Here is a 14,680-nt window from a genome sequence, read left to right on the forward strand (position 1 = left end):
GTCTATCCATTACCTTTGTTTTGTTTTCAGCTGCCACAGACAGACAGATCATCAGTCTTGAAACATAGATGTTGTGAAGATGAGCAAGAAGACACCTAATCGTCCAGGGATCACTTTTGAAGTCGGTGCTAGAATTGAAGCTCAAGACTATCTACAAAAATGGTATGTAACAGTCAAGTTCCTTTATGTAATCATGTGCATAATGATAGATATACATGTAACATAATAGACATTTTGTTCTTGTCTTCTTTTGCCTTCTTTCTTATACAACCTTCTAGGTACTCGTCACGCATTGAGGACATCGATTTCGATGAGGGGAAGATGCTTGTCCACTTTGATCGTTGGAGCCATCGATATGATGAGTGGATCGCCTGGGACAGCACTCGACTGCGGCCTCTTGAAAGGCCAACACTCCGTAAAGAGGGACTGAAGGAAGAGGAGGGGGAGATAACTGTAGGTGTTTTTGTCCAGCCACAGACTACTTCTCAATTCGTCTCTCCACGATTCCTCGCATCCTATTTCCTTGATGCATTCTCAACCGTATTGGAGGAGAAGGTCCAAGGTCCCTCCCCTCAGACCTTCTTCTCCATTTGAGAAGATATGATGATGTGAGGAATTGAGAGAATATGAGTTGGGAGTGTCACATGTATTGTGGCTTGCAATGTATGGATGGATTTGATGAAACACATATGGCATGCCAAGTACTCAAAAACAGCCTTCTCTGGGCTAGAGACAGTTTGCCTCATGAGGAGTTTTGTTGTAGATGGTTGAAAGTGTGCAATCAATCGGATGAGTGATAGATGGATAGTAGTAACATATCGATTCTGAGTAAACTATCGTTTTAAAATAAATAACAAATTGTTTATGCCTTATATCTTATAAATATTTCTACCAGGAGAGACTCAGCGAGATGTCAGCATCTCGCCTTGATGAGCTTCCTGGATGTACAGAGAGCACAGAGGACCAAACAGAGTTACCGCAGCCGGGACAAGTATACATACATTCCCTGTGTCTCATTTTGCAGTGATTTGGCTGAATTATTAACTCCTTGTCTCACTCACTGTTTCGGTTCTTCACATAACACAGCTTTGGTCAAAACCATCAGATCATTTTTGTTGAGGCATAACTGAATCTGACATAGCTATACCAGAGTTTAGGCATTTCCATACTGCAGTGCTATTCTGTGGTCTAAAGGGGCTCATTCTGTGTCATTCAAGTTTTTGCTCTTTGTGTTACTGTCATATGTTTGTAACATTTATCTTTGAGCTTTTTGTGTTACAACCTTTCTCTTTGCCTTAAAGGTCCAATGCAGCCATTTTTATCTCAATATTAAGTAATTTAGTACCTTACTGTGATTGTTTTCAAATAAAATGATCCAAAAATAGCATCTTAGCAAAGATCAATTTCTCAAGTAAGAATTTTGCTAGGACTGTCTGTGAGTGGTCTGAATGGGGAGGGGAAAACTTAAAACTAGCTGTTATTGGCAGAGAGGTTTGGAACTCTCTTTCTTATTGGTCTATTAACTAATTTACAGCCTGTTGATGTCACCAGGCAGGCCAAAACTCCATCCCACCAGAACAGGCTGAAATTTCAGGCGGCCTTTTCAAACAGCTCTTACACTAAAGTGGCATTTTCACAATTTCAAAGTATTATTCCAACCTCAGTGTGGAAATGTATTTAACACACAGGAAATCACATGTTTTACAGCACTGGGCCTTTAATATTCGATCTACACTTTCAACCTTACAAGCAATTCCTTACATCCTAAATCAAACAACATTTAGTGCTTCTACAGTATCTATACTGGACAAAAATATAAATGTAACATGCAACAATTTTAAAGATTTTACGGAGTTACAGTTCATAGAAAGGCCCACCCACTTGGGAGCCAGGCCCAGCCAATCAGAATTAGTTTTTCCCCACAAAAGGGCTTTATTACAGACAGAAATACTCCTAAGCACCGCCCCCCCCCCCACTCTTAAATTTCAAGGATCTTTTATTTCAGCTCATGAAGCATGGAACCAACACTTTACATGTTGCGTTTATATTTTGGTTCAGTATAATTTCAGACTTTTGTCTCACATGGCACGTGTTTGTTAAATACATATTTCGAGTAATGGAGGTTTGTGTTTGGCTTGACTTGTTTTACAGGAATTGAGAGATGGTGAAGAGGTGCTTGCTCGATGGACAGATTGTCGCTACTATCCTGCAAAGATTGAATCTGTAAACAAAGAGGGTATTTATCACTTTAACTATTTGTAAAGCATTAGCAGGCCATATGGCCAATACACACAACACAATGACTTGCAATTGTGTCCGTCCCAACTGAAGTGTCTTTGTTAAATTCTAGGTATCTACACGGTGCAGTTTTATGATGGAGTTATTCGCTGTGTGAAAAAAATTCATATCAAATCTATGCCCCATGATGCAAAAGGACAGGTGAGCTGGTCACATGATCATACAATCACTTCTGGAATCAGCATGAGCATATTTAATTTTTTATTTATTTTTGTAAATTTAACCTTGATTTAACAAGGCAAGTCAGTTAAGAACAAATTCTTATTTACAATGACGGCCTGGATAGCATTACTCCAATAGAAGTAAGGAACATGTAGCTTAGTAAGAGCCTGGCATTATTGCTAAGGATCTGGCGTTATAGCTAGGAGTCTGGCGTTATAGCTAGGAGTCTGGCGTTATAGCTAGGAGTCTGGCGTTATAGCTAGGAGTCTGGCGTTATAGCTAGGAGTCTGGCGTTATAGCTAGGAGTCTGGCGTTATAGCTAGGAGTCTGGCGTTATAGCCGGGAGTCTGGCGTTATAGCCGGGAGTCTGGCGTTATAGCCGGGAGTCTGGCGTTATAGCCGGGAGTCTGGCGTTATAGCCGGGAGTCTGGCGTTATAGCCGGGAGTCTGGCGTTATAGCCGGGAGTCTGGCGTTATAGCCGGGAGTCTGGCGTTATAGCCGGGAGTCTGGCGTTATAGCCGGGAGTCTGGCGTTATAGCCGGGAGTCTGGCGTTACAGCCAGGAGTCTGGCGTTTTTAGATATACTGATTTAATAGAAGGCAAGTTCAAATTCCTGAAAGTCTGTTGTAGACAGTGTAGGATACCATAATTTTCTATTTCACTTCTCCCTCTTTTTCAGAAGGTAAAGGGCAACAGGGAATTGCTGGATTTAATGCGAAGGCTGATTCCTACAGTCTTGGCAGGATAGACTTGCTGGCTTCTCCCTTGTTCCAACCAGCAGACACTCTCAAGGAGACCAGAGTCTAATCTTATTTACTACTTGATTAAGATGTCATTTATTTCTGTTAGAATTTTTTACTTTTAATGTGCCGCAGTACACTTGGAAAGTAGTAGCTAATAGTTCAAACACAAGTCCCTGCAGGCTAAATATATTGATTTCTTTACTATTGAGGCTTACTATTTTCTCACCGACCAAGGTCGTGACCTAGTCTTACACCTAGATGATCTGTTTAGTCACGGTTAAGCCTGTTATTTCTCCACACACTAAGTCAGAGTCCCAAATGGCACCCTAATTAGAGGCTGCTGCCCTTATACACCAAGACTTGGAATCACTGGTCACTTTAATAATTGGAACTAGTCACTTAAATAATGTTTACATATTTTGCATTGCTCATCTCATATCTATATACTGTATTCTATCCTATTCTACTGTATCTTAGTCTATGCTGCTCTGACATTGCTCCTCCAAATGTTTATATATTTTTAATTCCATTCCTTTTACTTTAGATTGTGTATTTTGTTAGATATTACTTGTTAGATATTACTGCGCTGTTGGAGCTAGAAACACAAGCATTTCGCTATAAATCGCAATAACATCTGCTAAACACGTGTATGTGACAAATACCATTTGATTTATTTCCTATATAGGTAATAGGGTTCCATTTGTTAAGCACCCTAACTAACTTACAGCAGCAGCCTATAGAGTAGATGCATTTATCTAACCACCAGTCTCTAATACTACGTTTAATAACAAAATATGAATACACTGGATTTAAAGAGCTTTTCAAACAACAACAAGGACAATGCACAACAAAACAAAATAGAAAAAAGCTAAGCAGGAAAAACAAGTCTCTCTCCTCCAACAGGACTGGATAGCCCTGGTGAAAGCTGCCTCGGCTGCAGCCAAGAGCAAAGGAAGCAGTACGCCTCGTACCAGTGCCAACAGCAACAAGGTCAGGGACGACCCTCACGGAGGGAAGTCTGACGATGAGGATGGTCAAGAAGAGCTAGATGAAGAGTTGCAGGATCAGTCCGACTCTGACAAACTGGGTAACTTGAGTCCTCTCCTTCCCTCAACCCACCAGATACATGCACACTGGGTATTTCCCAAATGGCACCAAACTCCCTATGTAGTGCACTACTTTTGACCAGAGCCTTATGGTCCCTGGTCAAAAGTAGTGCACTGTATAGGGAATAGGATGCCATTTGGGACACCGATGGGTTTAAAATTAGCAGGCCCTTTAAAAATGAATGATCATTTCTCAGTGCCTGTTCTCATGCAGCTAGTAGTGTATGTTAGTATCATACAGCAGTGATATGGAGAAGTGGTATCATTTAGATGTTACTGTTGTCATGTAGCTAGTATGTTAGTATCATACAGCAGTGATATGGAGAAGTGGTATCATTTAGATGTTACTGTTGTCATGTAGCTAGTATGTTAGTATCATACAGCAGTGATATGGAGAAGTGGTATCATTTAGATGTTACTGTTGTCATGTAGCTAGTATGTTAGTATCATACAGCAGTGATATGGAGAAGTGGTATCATTTAGATGTTACTGTTGTCATGTAGCTAGTATGTTAGTATCATACAGCAGTGATATGGAGAAGTGGTATCATTTAGATGTTACTGTTGTCATGTAGCTAGTATGTTAGTATCATACAGCAGTGATATGGAGAAGTGGTATCATTTAGATGTTACTGTTGTCATGTAGCTAGTATGTTAGTATCATACAGCAGTGATATGGAGAAGTGGTATCATTTAGATGTTACTGTTGTCATGTAGCTAGTATGTTAGTATCATACAGCAGTGATATGGAGAAGTGGTATCATTTAGATGTTACTGTTGTCATGTAGCTAGTATGTTAGTATCATACAGCAGTGATATGGAGAAGTGGTATCATTTAGATGTTACTGTTGTCATGTAGCTAGTATGTTAGTATCATACAGCAGTGATATGGAGAAGTGGTATCATTTAGATGTTACTGTTGTCATGTAGCTAGTATGTTAGTATCATACAGCAGTGATATGGAGAAGTGGTATCATTTAGATGTTACTGTTGTCATGTAGCTAGTATGTTAGTATCATACAGCAGTGATATGGAGAAGTGGTATCATTTAGATGTTACTGTTGTCATGTAGCTAGTATGTTAGTATCATACAGCAGTGATATGGAGAAGTGGTATCATTTAGATGTTACTGTTGTCATGTAGCTAGTATGTTAGTATCATACAGCAGTTATATGGAGAAGTGGTATCATTTAGATGTTACTGTTGTCATGTAGCTAGTATGTTAGTATCATACAGCAGTGATATGGAGAAGTGGTATCATTTAGATGTTACTGTTGTCATGTAGCTAGTATGTTAGTATCATACAGCAGTTATATGGAGAAGTGGTATCATTTAGATGTTACTGTTGTCATGTAGCTAGTATGTTAGTATCATACAGCAGTGATATGGAGAAGTGGTATCATTTAGATGTTACTGTTGTCATGTAGCTAGTATGTTAGTATCATACAGCAGTGATATGGAGAAGTGGTATCATTTAGATGTTACTGTTGTCATGTAGCTAGTATGTTAGTATCATACAGCAGTGATATGGAGAAGTGGTATCATTTAGATGTTACTGTTGTCATGTAGCTAGTATGTTAGTATCATACAGCAGTGATATGGAGAAGTGGTATCATTTAGATGTTACTGTTGTCATGTAGCTAGTATGTTAGTATCATACAGCAGTGATATGGAGAAGTGGTATCATTTAGATGTTACTGTTGTCATGTAGCTAGTATGTTAGTATCATACAGCAGTGATATGGAGAAGTGGTATCATTTAGATGTTACTGTTGTCATGTAGCTAGTATGTTAGTATCATACAGCAGTGATATGGAGAAGTGGTATCATTTAGATGTTACTGTTGTCATGTAGCTAGTATGTTAGTATCATACAGCAGTGATATGGAGAAGTGGTATCATTTAGATGTTACTGTTGTCATGTAGCTAGTATGTTAGTATCATACAGCAGTGATATGGAGAAGTGGTATCATTTAGATGTTACTGTTGTCATGTAGCTAGTATGTTAGTATCATACAGCAGTGATATGGAGAAGTGGTATCATTTAGATGTTACTGTTGTCATGTAGCTAGTATGTTAGTATCATACAGCAGTGATATGGAGAAGTGGTATCATTTAGATGTTACTGTTGTCATGTAGCTAGTATGTTAGTATCATACAGCAGTGATATGGAGAAGTGGTATCATTTAGATGTTACTGTTGTCATGTAGCTAGTATGTTAGTATCATACAGCAGTGATATGGAGAAGTGGTATCATTTAGATGTTACTGTTGTCATGTAGCTAGTATGTTAGTATCATACAGCAGTGATATGGAGAAGTGGTATCATTTAGATGTTACTGTTGTCATGTAGCTAGTATGTTAGTATCATACAGCAGTGATATGGAGAAGTGGTATCATTTAGATGTTACTGTTGTCATGTAGCTAGTATGTTAGTATCATACAGCAGTGATATGGAGAAGTGGTATCATTTAGATGTTACTGTTGTCATGTAGCTAGTATGTTAGTATCATACAGCAGTGATATGGAGAAGTGGTATCATTTAGATGTTACTGTTGTCATGTAGCTAGTATGTTAGTATCATACAGCAGTGATATGGAGAAGTGGTATCATTTAGATGTTACTGTTGTCATGTAGCTAGTATGTTAGTATCATACAGCAGTGATATGGAGAAGTGGTATCATTTAGATGTTACTGTTGTCATGTAGCTAGTATGTTAGTATCATACAGCAGTGATATGGAGAAGTGGTATCATTTAGATGTTACTGTTGTCATGTAGCTAGTATGTTAGTATCATACAGCAGTGATATGGAGAAGTGGTATCATTTAGATGTTACTGTTGTCATGTAGCTAGTATGTTAGTATCATACAGCAGTGATATGGAGAAGTGGTATCATTTAGATGTTACTGTTGTCATGTAGCTAGTATGTTAGTATCATACAGCAGTGATATGGAGAAGTGGTATCATTTAGATGTTACTGTTGTCATGTAGCTAGTATGTTAGTATCATACAGCAGTGATATGGAGAAGTGGTATCATTTAGATGTTACTGTTGTCATGTAGCTAGTATGTTAGTATCATACAGCAGTGATATGGAGAAGTGGTATCATTTAGATGTTACTGTTGTCATGTAGCTAGTATGTTAGTATCATACAGCAGTGATATGGAGAAGTGGTATCATTTAGATGTTACTGTTGTCATGTAGCTAGTATGTTAGTATCATACAGCAGTGATATGGAGAAGTGGTATCATTTAGATGTTACTGTTGTCATGTAGCTAGTATGTTAGTATCATACAGCAGTGATATGGAGAAGTGGTATCATTTAGATGTTACTGTTGTCATGTAGCTAGTATGTTAGTATCATACAGCAGTGATATGGAGAAGTGGTATCATTTAGATGTTACTGTTGTCATGTAGCTAGTATGTTAGTATCATACAGCAGTGATATGGAGAAGTGGTATCATTTAGATGTTACTGTTGTCATGTAGCTAGTATGTTAGTATCATACAGCAGTGATATGGAGAAGTGGTATCATTTAGATGTTACTGTTGTCATGTAGCTAGTATGTTAGTATCATACAGCAGTGATATGGAGAAGTGGTATCATTTAGATGTTACTGTTGTCATGTAGCTAGTATGTTAGTATCATACAGCAGTGATATGGAGAAGTGGTATCATTTAGATGTTACTGTTGTCATGTAGCTAGTATGTTAGTATCATACAGCAGTGATATGGAGAAGTGGTATCATTTAGATGTTACTGTTGTCATGTAGCTAGTATGTTAGTATCATACAGCAGTGATATGGAGAAGTGGTATCATTTAGATGTTACTGTTGTCATGTAGCTAGTATGTTAGTATCATACAGCAGTGATATGGAGAAGTGGTATCATTTAGATGTTACTGTTGTCATGTAGCTAGTATGTTAGTATCATACAGCAGTGATATGGAGAAGTGGTATCATTTAGATGTTACTGTTGTCATGTAGCTAGTATGTTAGTATCATACAGCAGTGATATGGAGAAGTGGTATCATTTAGATGTTACTGTTGTCATGTAGCTAGTATGTTAGTATCATACAGCAGTGATATGGAGAAGTGGTATCATTTAGATGTTACTGTTGTCATGTAGCTAGTATGTTAGTATCATACAGCAGTGATATGGAGAAGTGGTATCATTTAGATGTTACTGTTGTCATGTAGCTAGTATGTTAGTATCATACAGCAGTGATATGGAGAAGTGGTATCATTTAGATGTTACTGTTGTCATGTAGCTAGTATGTTAGTATCATACAGCAGTTATATGGAGAAGTGGTATCATTTAGATGTTACTGTTGTCATGTAGCTAGTATGTTAGTATCATACAGCAGTGATATGGAGAAGTGGTATCATTTAGATGTTACTGTTGTCATGTAGCTAGTATGTTAGTATCATACAGCAGTGATATGGAGAAGTGGTATCATTTAGATGTTACTGTTGTCATGTAGCTAGTATGTTAGTATCATACAGCAGTGATATGGAGAAGTGGTATCATTTAGATGTTACTGTTGTCATGTAGCTAGTATGTTAGTATCATACAGCAGTGATATGGAGAAGTGGTATCATTTAGATGTTACTGTTGTCATGTAGCTAGTATGTTAGTATCATACAGCAGTGATATGGAGAAGTGGTATCATTTAGATGTTACTGTTGTCATGTAGCTAGTATGTTAGTATCATACAGCAGTGATATGGAGAAGTGGTATCATTTAGATGTTACTGTTGTCATGTAGCTAGTATGTTAGTATCATACAGCAGTGATATGGAGAAGTGGTATCATTTAGATGTTACTGTTGTCATGTAGCTAGTATGTTAGTATCATACAGCAGTGATATGGAGAAGTGGTATCATTTAGATGTTACTGTTGTCATGTAGCTAGTATGTTAGTATCATACAGCAGTGATATGGAGAAGTGGTATCATTTAGATGTTACTGTTGTCATGTAGCTAGTATGTTAGTATCATACAGCAGTGATATGGAGAAGTGGTATCATTTAGATGTTACTGTTGTCATGTAGCTAGTATGTTAGTATCATACAGCAGTGATATGGAGAAGTGGTATCATTTAGATGTTACTGTTGTCATGTAGCTAGTATGTTAGTATCATACAGCAGTGATATGGAGAAGTGGTATCATTTAGATGTTACTGTTGTCATGTAGCTAGTATGTTAGTATCATACAGCAGTGATATGGAGAAGTGGTATCATTTAGATGTTACTGTTGTCATGTAGCTAGTATGTTAGTATCATACAGCAGTGATATGGAGAAGTGGTATCATTTAGATGTTACTGTTGTCATGTAGCTAGTATGTTAGTATCATACAGCAGTGATATGGAGAAGTGGTATCATTTAGATGTTACTGTTGTCATGTAGCTAGTATGTTAGTATCATACAGCAGTGATATGGAGAAGTGGTATCATTTAGATGTTACTGTTGTCATGTAGCTAGTATGTTAGTATCATACAGCAGTGATATGGAGAAGTGGTATCATTTAGATGTTACTGTTGTCATGTAGCTAGTATGTTAGTATCATACAGCAGTGATATGGAGAAGTGGTATCATTTAGATGTTACTGTTGTCATGTAGCTAGTATGTTAGTATCATACAGCAGTGATATGGAGAAGTGGTATCATTTAGATGTTACTGTTGTCATGTAGCTAGTATGTTAGTATCATACAGCAGTGATATGGAGAAGTGGTATCATTTAGATGTTACTGTTGTCATGTAGCTAGTATGTTAGTATCATACAGCAGTGATATGGAGAAGTGGTATCATTTAGATGTTACTGTTGTCATGTAGCTAGTATGTTAGTATCATACAGCAGTGATATGGAGAAGTGGTATCATGTAGATGTTACTGTTGTCATGTAGCTAGTATGTTAGTATCATACAGCAGTGATATGGAGAAGTGGTATCATTTAGATGTTACTGTTGTCATGTAGCTAGTATGTTAGTATCATACAGCAGTGATATGGAGAAGTGGTATCATTTAGATGTTACTGTTGTCATGTAGCTAGTATGTTAGTATCATACAGCAGTGATATGGAGAAGTGGTATCATTTAGATGTTACTGTTGTCATGTAGCTAGTATGTTAGTATCATACAGCAGTGATATGGAGAAGTGGTATCATTTAGATGTTACTGTTGTCATGTAGCTAGTATGTTAGTATCATACAGCAGTGATATGGAGAAGTGGTATCATTTAGATGTTACTGTTGTCATGTAGCTAGTATGTTAGTATCATACAGCAGTGATATGGAGAAGTGGTATCATTTAGATGTTACTGTTGTCATGTAGCTAGTATGTTAGTATCATACAGCAGTGATATGGAGAAGTGGTATCATTTAGATGTTACTGTTGTCATGTAGCTAGTATGTTAGTATCATACAGCAGTGATATGGAGAAGTGGTATCATTTAGATGTTACTGTTGTCATGTAGCTAGTATGTTAGTATCATACAGCAGTGATATGGAGAAGTGGTATCATTTAGATGTTACTGTTGTCATGTAGCTAGTATGTTAGTATCATACAGCAGTGATATGGAGAAGTGGTATCATTTAGATGTTACTGTTGTCATGTAGCTAGTATGTTAGTATCATACAGCAGTGATATGGAGAAGTGGTATCATTTAGATGTTACTGTTGTCATGTAGCTAGTATGTTAGTATCATACAGCAGTGATATGGAGAAGTGGTATCATTTAGATGTTACTGTTGTCATGTAGCTAGTATGTTAGTATCATACAGCAGTGATATGGAGAAGTGGTATCATTTAGATGTTACTGTTGTCATGTAGCTAGTATGTTAGTATCATACAGCAGTGATATGGAGAAGTGGTATCATTTAGATGTTACTGTTGTCATGTAGCTAGTATGTTAGTATCATACAGCAGTGATATGGAGAAGTGGTATCATTTAGATGTTACTGTTGTCATGTAGCTAGTATGTTAGTATCATACAGCAGTGATATGGAGAAGTGGTATCATTTAGATGTTAAGATTCTTTACTCTCAACCTCTCCAATGATAGCTAAGACGCCATGGTGATGATGAGGAAGAAACTAAGCCCTCCTCAGAGCAGCAAGACATCATGAGATCTAAGAGAAGGAGAAATGTACAAGATAGCTTGTTATTCAACTCAGAGGGTCCAGGCCTGTAAAACCACAGGCCATATTTCACCCCAGAGGGTCCAGGCCTGTAAAACCACAGGCCATATTTCACCCCAGAGGGTCCAGGCCTGTAAAACCACAGGCCATATTTCACCCCAGAGGTTCCAGGCCTGTAAAACCACAGGCCATATTTCACCCCAGAGGTTCCAGGCCTGTAAAACCACAGGCCATATTTCACCCCAGAGGGTCCAGGCCTGTAAAACCACAGGCCATATTTCACCCCAGAGGGTCCAGGCTTGTAAAACCACAGGCCATATTTCACCCCAGAGGGTCCAGGCCTGTAAAACCACAGGCCATATTTCACCCCAGAGGGTCCAGGCCTGTAAAACCACAGGCCATATTTCACCCCAGAGGGTCCAGGCCTGTAAAACCACAGGTCATATTTCACCCCAGGGCCCTCATTCTTAGTTAACCATCACATGTACAATGTGTCTCCCAAATGGCACCCTAGTCCCTTTATAGGGCACTACCTTTGACCAGGGACTTGGTCAAAAGTAGTACACTATAGAGGATATAGGGTGCCATTTGGGACTGCCATTGTGTGTGGAGTTCCAACCTGTAAATGGACCTGTTATATTCTTCTCCCTCTGCCTTCAGAATCCCATGAAGATGATGCTGACTGCAAGAAGGACCGGACAGAAGTCCCAGTGATGTCCCAACAACAGGTACCAGCTAGTCACTCACTGTAGTGCAGATAATGTCCCAACAACAGGTACCAGCTAGTCACTCACTGTAGTGCAGATAATGTCCCAACAACAGGTACCAGCTAGTCACTCACTGTAGTGCAGATAATGTCCCAACAACAGGTACCAGCTAGTCACTCACTGTAGTGCAGATAATGTCCCAACAACAGGTACCAGCTAGTCACTCACTGTAGTGCAGATAATGTCCCAACAACAGGTACCAGCTAGTCACTCACTGTAGTGCAGATAATGTCCCAACAACAGGTACCAGCTAGTCACTCACTGTAGTGCAGATAATGTCCCAACAACAGGTACCAGCTAGTCACTCACTGTAGTGCAGATCATTTCCCAACAGGTACCAGCTAGTCACTCACTGTAGTGCAGATAATGTCCCAACAACAGGTACCAGCTAGTCACTTACTGTAGTGCAGATAATGTCCCAACAACAGGTACCAGCTAGTCACTCACTGTAGTGCAGATAATGTCCCAACACTTACTGTAGTGCAGATAATGTCCCAACAACAGGTACCAGCTAGTCACTCACTGTAGTGCAGATAATGTCCCAACAACAGGTACCAGCTAGTCACTCACTGTAGTGCAGATAATGTCCCAACAACAGGTACCAGCCCACACTTACTGTAGTGCAGATAATGTCCCAACAACAGGTACCAGCCCACACTTACTGTAGTGCAGATAATGTCCCAACAACAGGTACCAGCTAGTCACTTACTGTAGTGCAGATAATGTCCCAACAACAGGTACCAGCTAGTCACTTACTGTAGTGCAGATAATGTCCCAACAACAGGTACCAGCTAGTCACTCACTGTAGTGCAGATAATGTCCCAACAACAGGTACCAGCTAGTCACTCACTGTAGTGCAGATAATGTCCCAACAACAGGTACCAGCTAGTCACTCACTGTAGTGCAGATAATGTCCCAACAACAGGTACCAGTTAGTCACTTACTGTAGTGCAGATAATGTCCCAACAACAGGTACCAGCTAGTCACTCACTGTAGTGCAGATAATGTCCCAACAACAGGTACCAGCTAGTCACTCACTGTAGTGCAGATCATTTCCCAACAGGTACCAGCTAGTCACTCACTGTAGTGCAGATAATGTCCCAACAACAGGTACCAGCTAGTCACTTACTGTAGTGCAGATAATGTCCCAACAACAGGTACCAGCTAGTCACTCACTGTAGTGCAGATAATGTCCCAACACTTACTGTAGTGCAGATAATGTCCCAACAACAGGTACCAGCTAGTCACTCACTGTAGTGCAGATAATGTCCCAACAACAGGTACCAGCCCACACTTACTGTAGTGCAGATAATGTCCCAACAACAGGTACCAGCTAGTCACTTACTGTAGTGCAGATAATGTCCCAACAACAGGTACCAGCTAGTCACTTACTGTAGTGCATATATATATATATATATATATATATATATATATATATATATATATATATATACAAATAAAATAACTTAAAAGACAGACTTTGCTCTATATTATGTGTATTTGTTTTTCTAAGGCTTTGTCCCAAATGGCACCCTATTCCAAATGGCACCCTATTCCCTATATATTGCAGTGCTTTGGACCAGAGCCCATAACAAAAGTAGTGCACTAAATATGGAATAGGATCCCATTTGGGACTCGGCCTAGGAGTCAATTCATGACAGCAATCCCACTGTATGTTCCTCTCTGTATTCTTCCAGAAGGTACCAAGACCAGCAGAGCATGATTCCATACAGGGGCAGACCCAGAGACAGACTGGGTCCTCTGTGACGGGCTCTCCAGCCAAGTGTCGGAACAGGCGTCTGAAGCACCATTCTGGGGAGTCCAACAGGTAGCTTTTGACAAGATGGCTATTGGCTTTCAATGCCCTAAGAAATCTGTGGGTTATTGGTATATTTATAGTGTATTGTAATCAGGTAATAATTTGTCATTAATAATGTAATTGTAAGTTGTACTTGTTATTCATATTTTTGCTGCTCATTTGTTAAATAATGAAGAAGCCATTTGTCATGGTTAACAGCAGCCAGAAGCAGGGGGTGTCCAGGCCGCCGTGCTCCATCACTACTCTGTCTGCTGGGGAGGACCCCATGTCAGCTCCAGAGTCCATGCTGAGTCCCTCCCCCAGACACAGCTGCCCAGACACGGCTACCTCAGGTCGGTCTGCTGAGGGACAGGATCATAGTGGAAAAAGTACTTCCACTAACTATCTCAAACTAGTGTATAGTCTTAGACACAAGTGGTGTTACAAATATCAACTTTATGTATACCGTTTTTGGAAGATTTGTTTTGGGGAAAACAAACGAATTGCCTCAGTCCTGTTAGGTTCTAATTCTCAGAGTAAAAACTCGACGAACGCTATGAAAGCTTAAACCAGGTTTATTTTCCACAGAGGATCAAGACAGCTGCATTAGACAAAGACATTGTTCACACAAGCACTGATATTTAATCCTTTCTCCTAGGCTGAGTCTCCTCCTACA

The 14,680-nt window shown here is 39.3% G+C and overlaps 1 protein-coding gene across 10 annotated transcripts in view; it reads left to right on the forward strand.

Moving 5' to 3' along the window:
• LOC106598824 (PHD finger protein 20-like protein 1) overlaps window positions 1–14,680 on the forward strand; it is a 38,074-nt gene that overhangs the window by 1,701 nt on the left and 21,693 nt on the right. For 6 of the 10 annotated variants that reach the window (XM_082959334.1, XM_082959341.1, XM_082959347.1 and 3 more), the window contains exons 2-10: window positions 31–162; window positions 279–453; window positions 896–991; window positions 2,152–2,236; window positions 2,351–2,439; window positions 4,108–4,291; window positions 12,100–12,167; window positions 13,904–14,034; window positions 14,224–14,393. In XM_082959334.1, coding sequence (XP_082815460.1) covers window positions 80–162; window positions 279–453; window positions 896–991; window positions 2,152–2,236; window positions 2,351–2,439; window positions 4,108–4,291; window positions 12,100–12,167; window positions 13,904–14,034; window positions 14,224–14,393 — 1,081 coding nt within the window. In that variant the 5' untranslated portion in view covers window positions 31–79. The remainder of the gene's footprint in view (window positions 1–30; window positions 163–278; window positions 454–895; window positions 992–2,151; window positions 2,237–2,350; window positions 2,440–4,107; window positions 4,292–12,099; window positions 12,168–13,903; window positions 14,035–14,223; window positions 14,394–14,680) is intronic. The other 4 variants (XM_082959346.1, XM_082959349.1, XM_082959351.1 and 1 more) reach the window with 4 other exon arrangements.

This window comes from Salmo salar, chromosome 02, assembly GCF_965601325.2.
Source record: "Salmo salar chromosome 02, fSalSal1, whole genome shotgun sequence".
NCBI classification, from domain to species: Eukaryota; Metazoa; Chordata; class Actinopteri; order Salmoniformes; family Salmonidae; genus Salmo; species Salmo salar.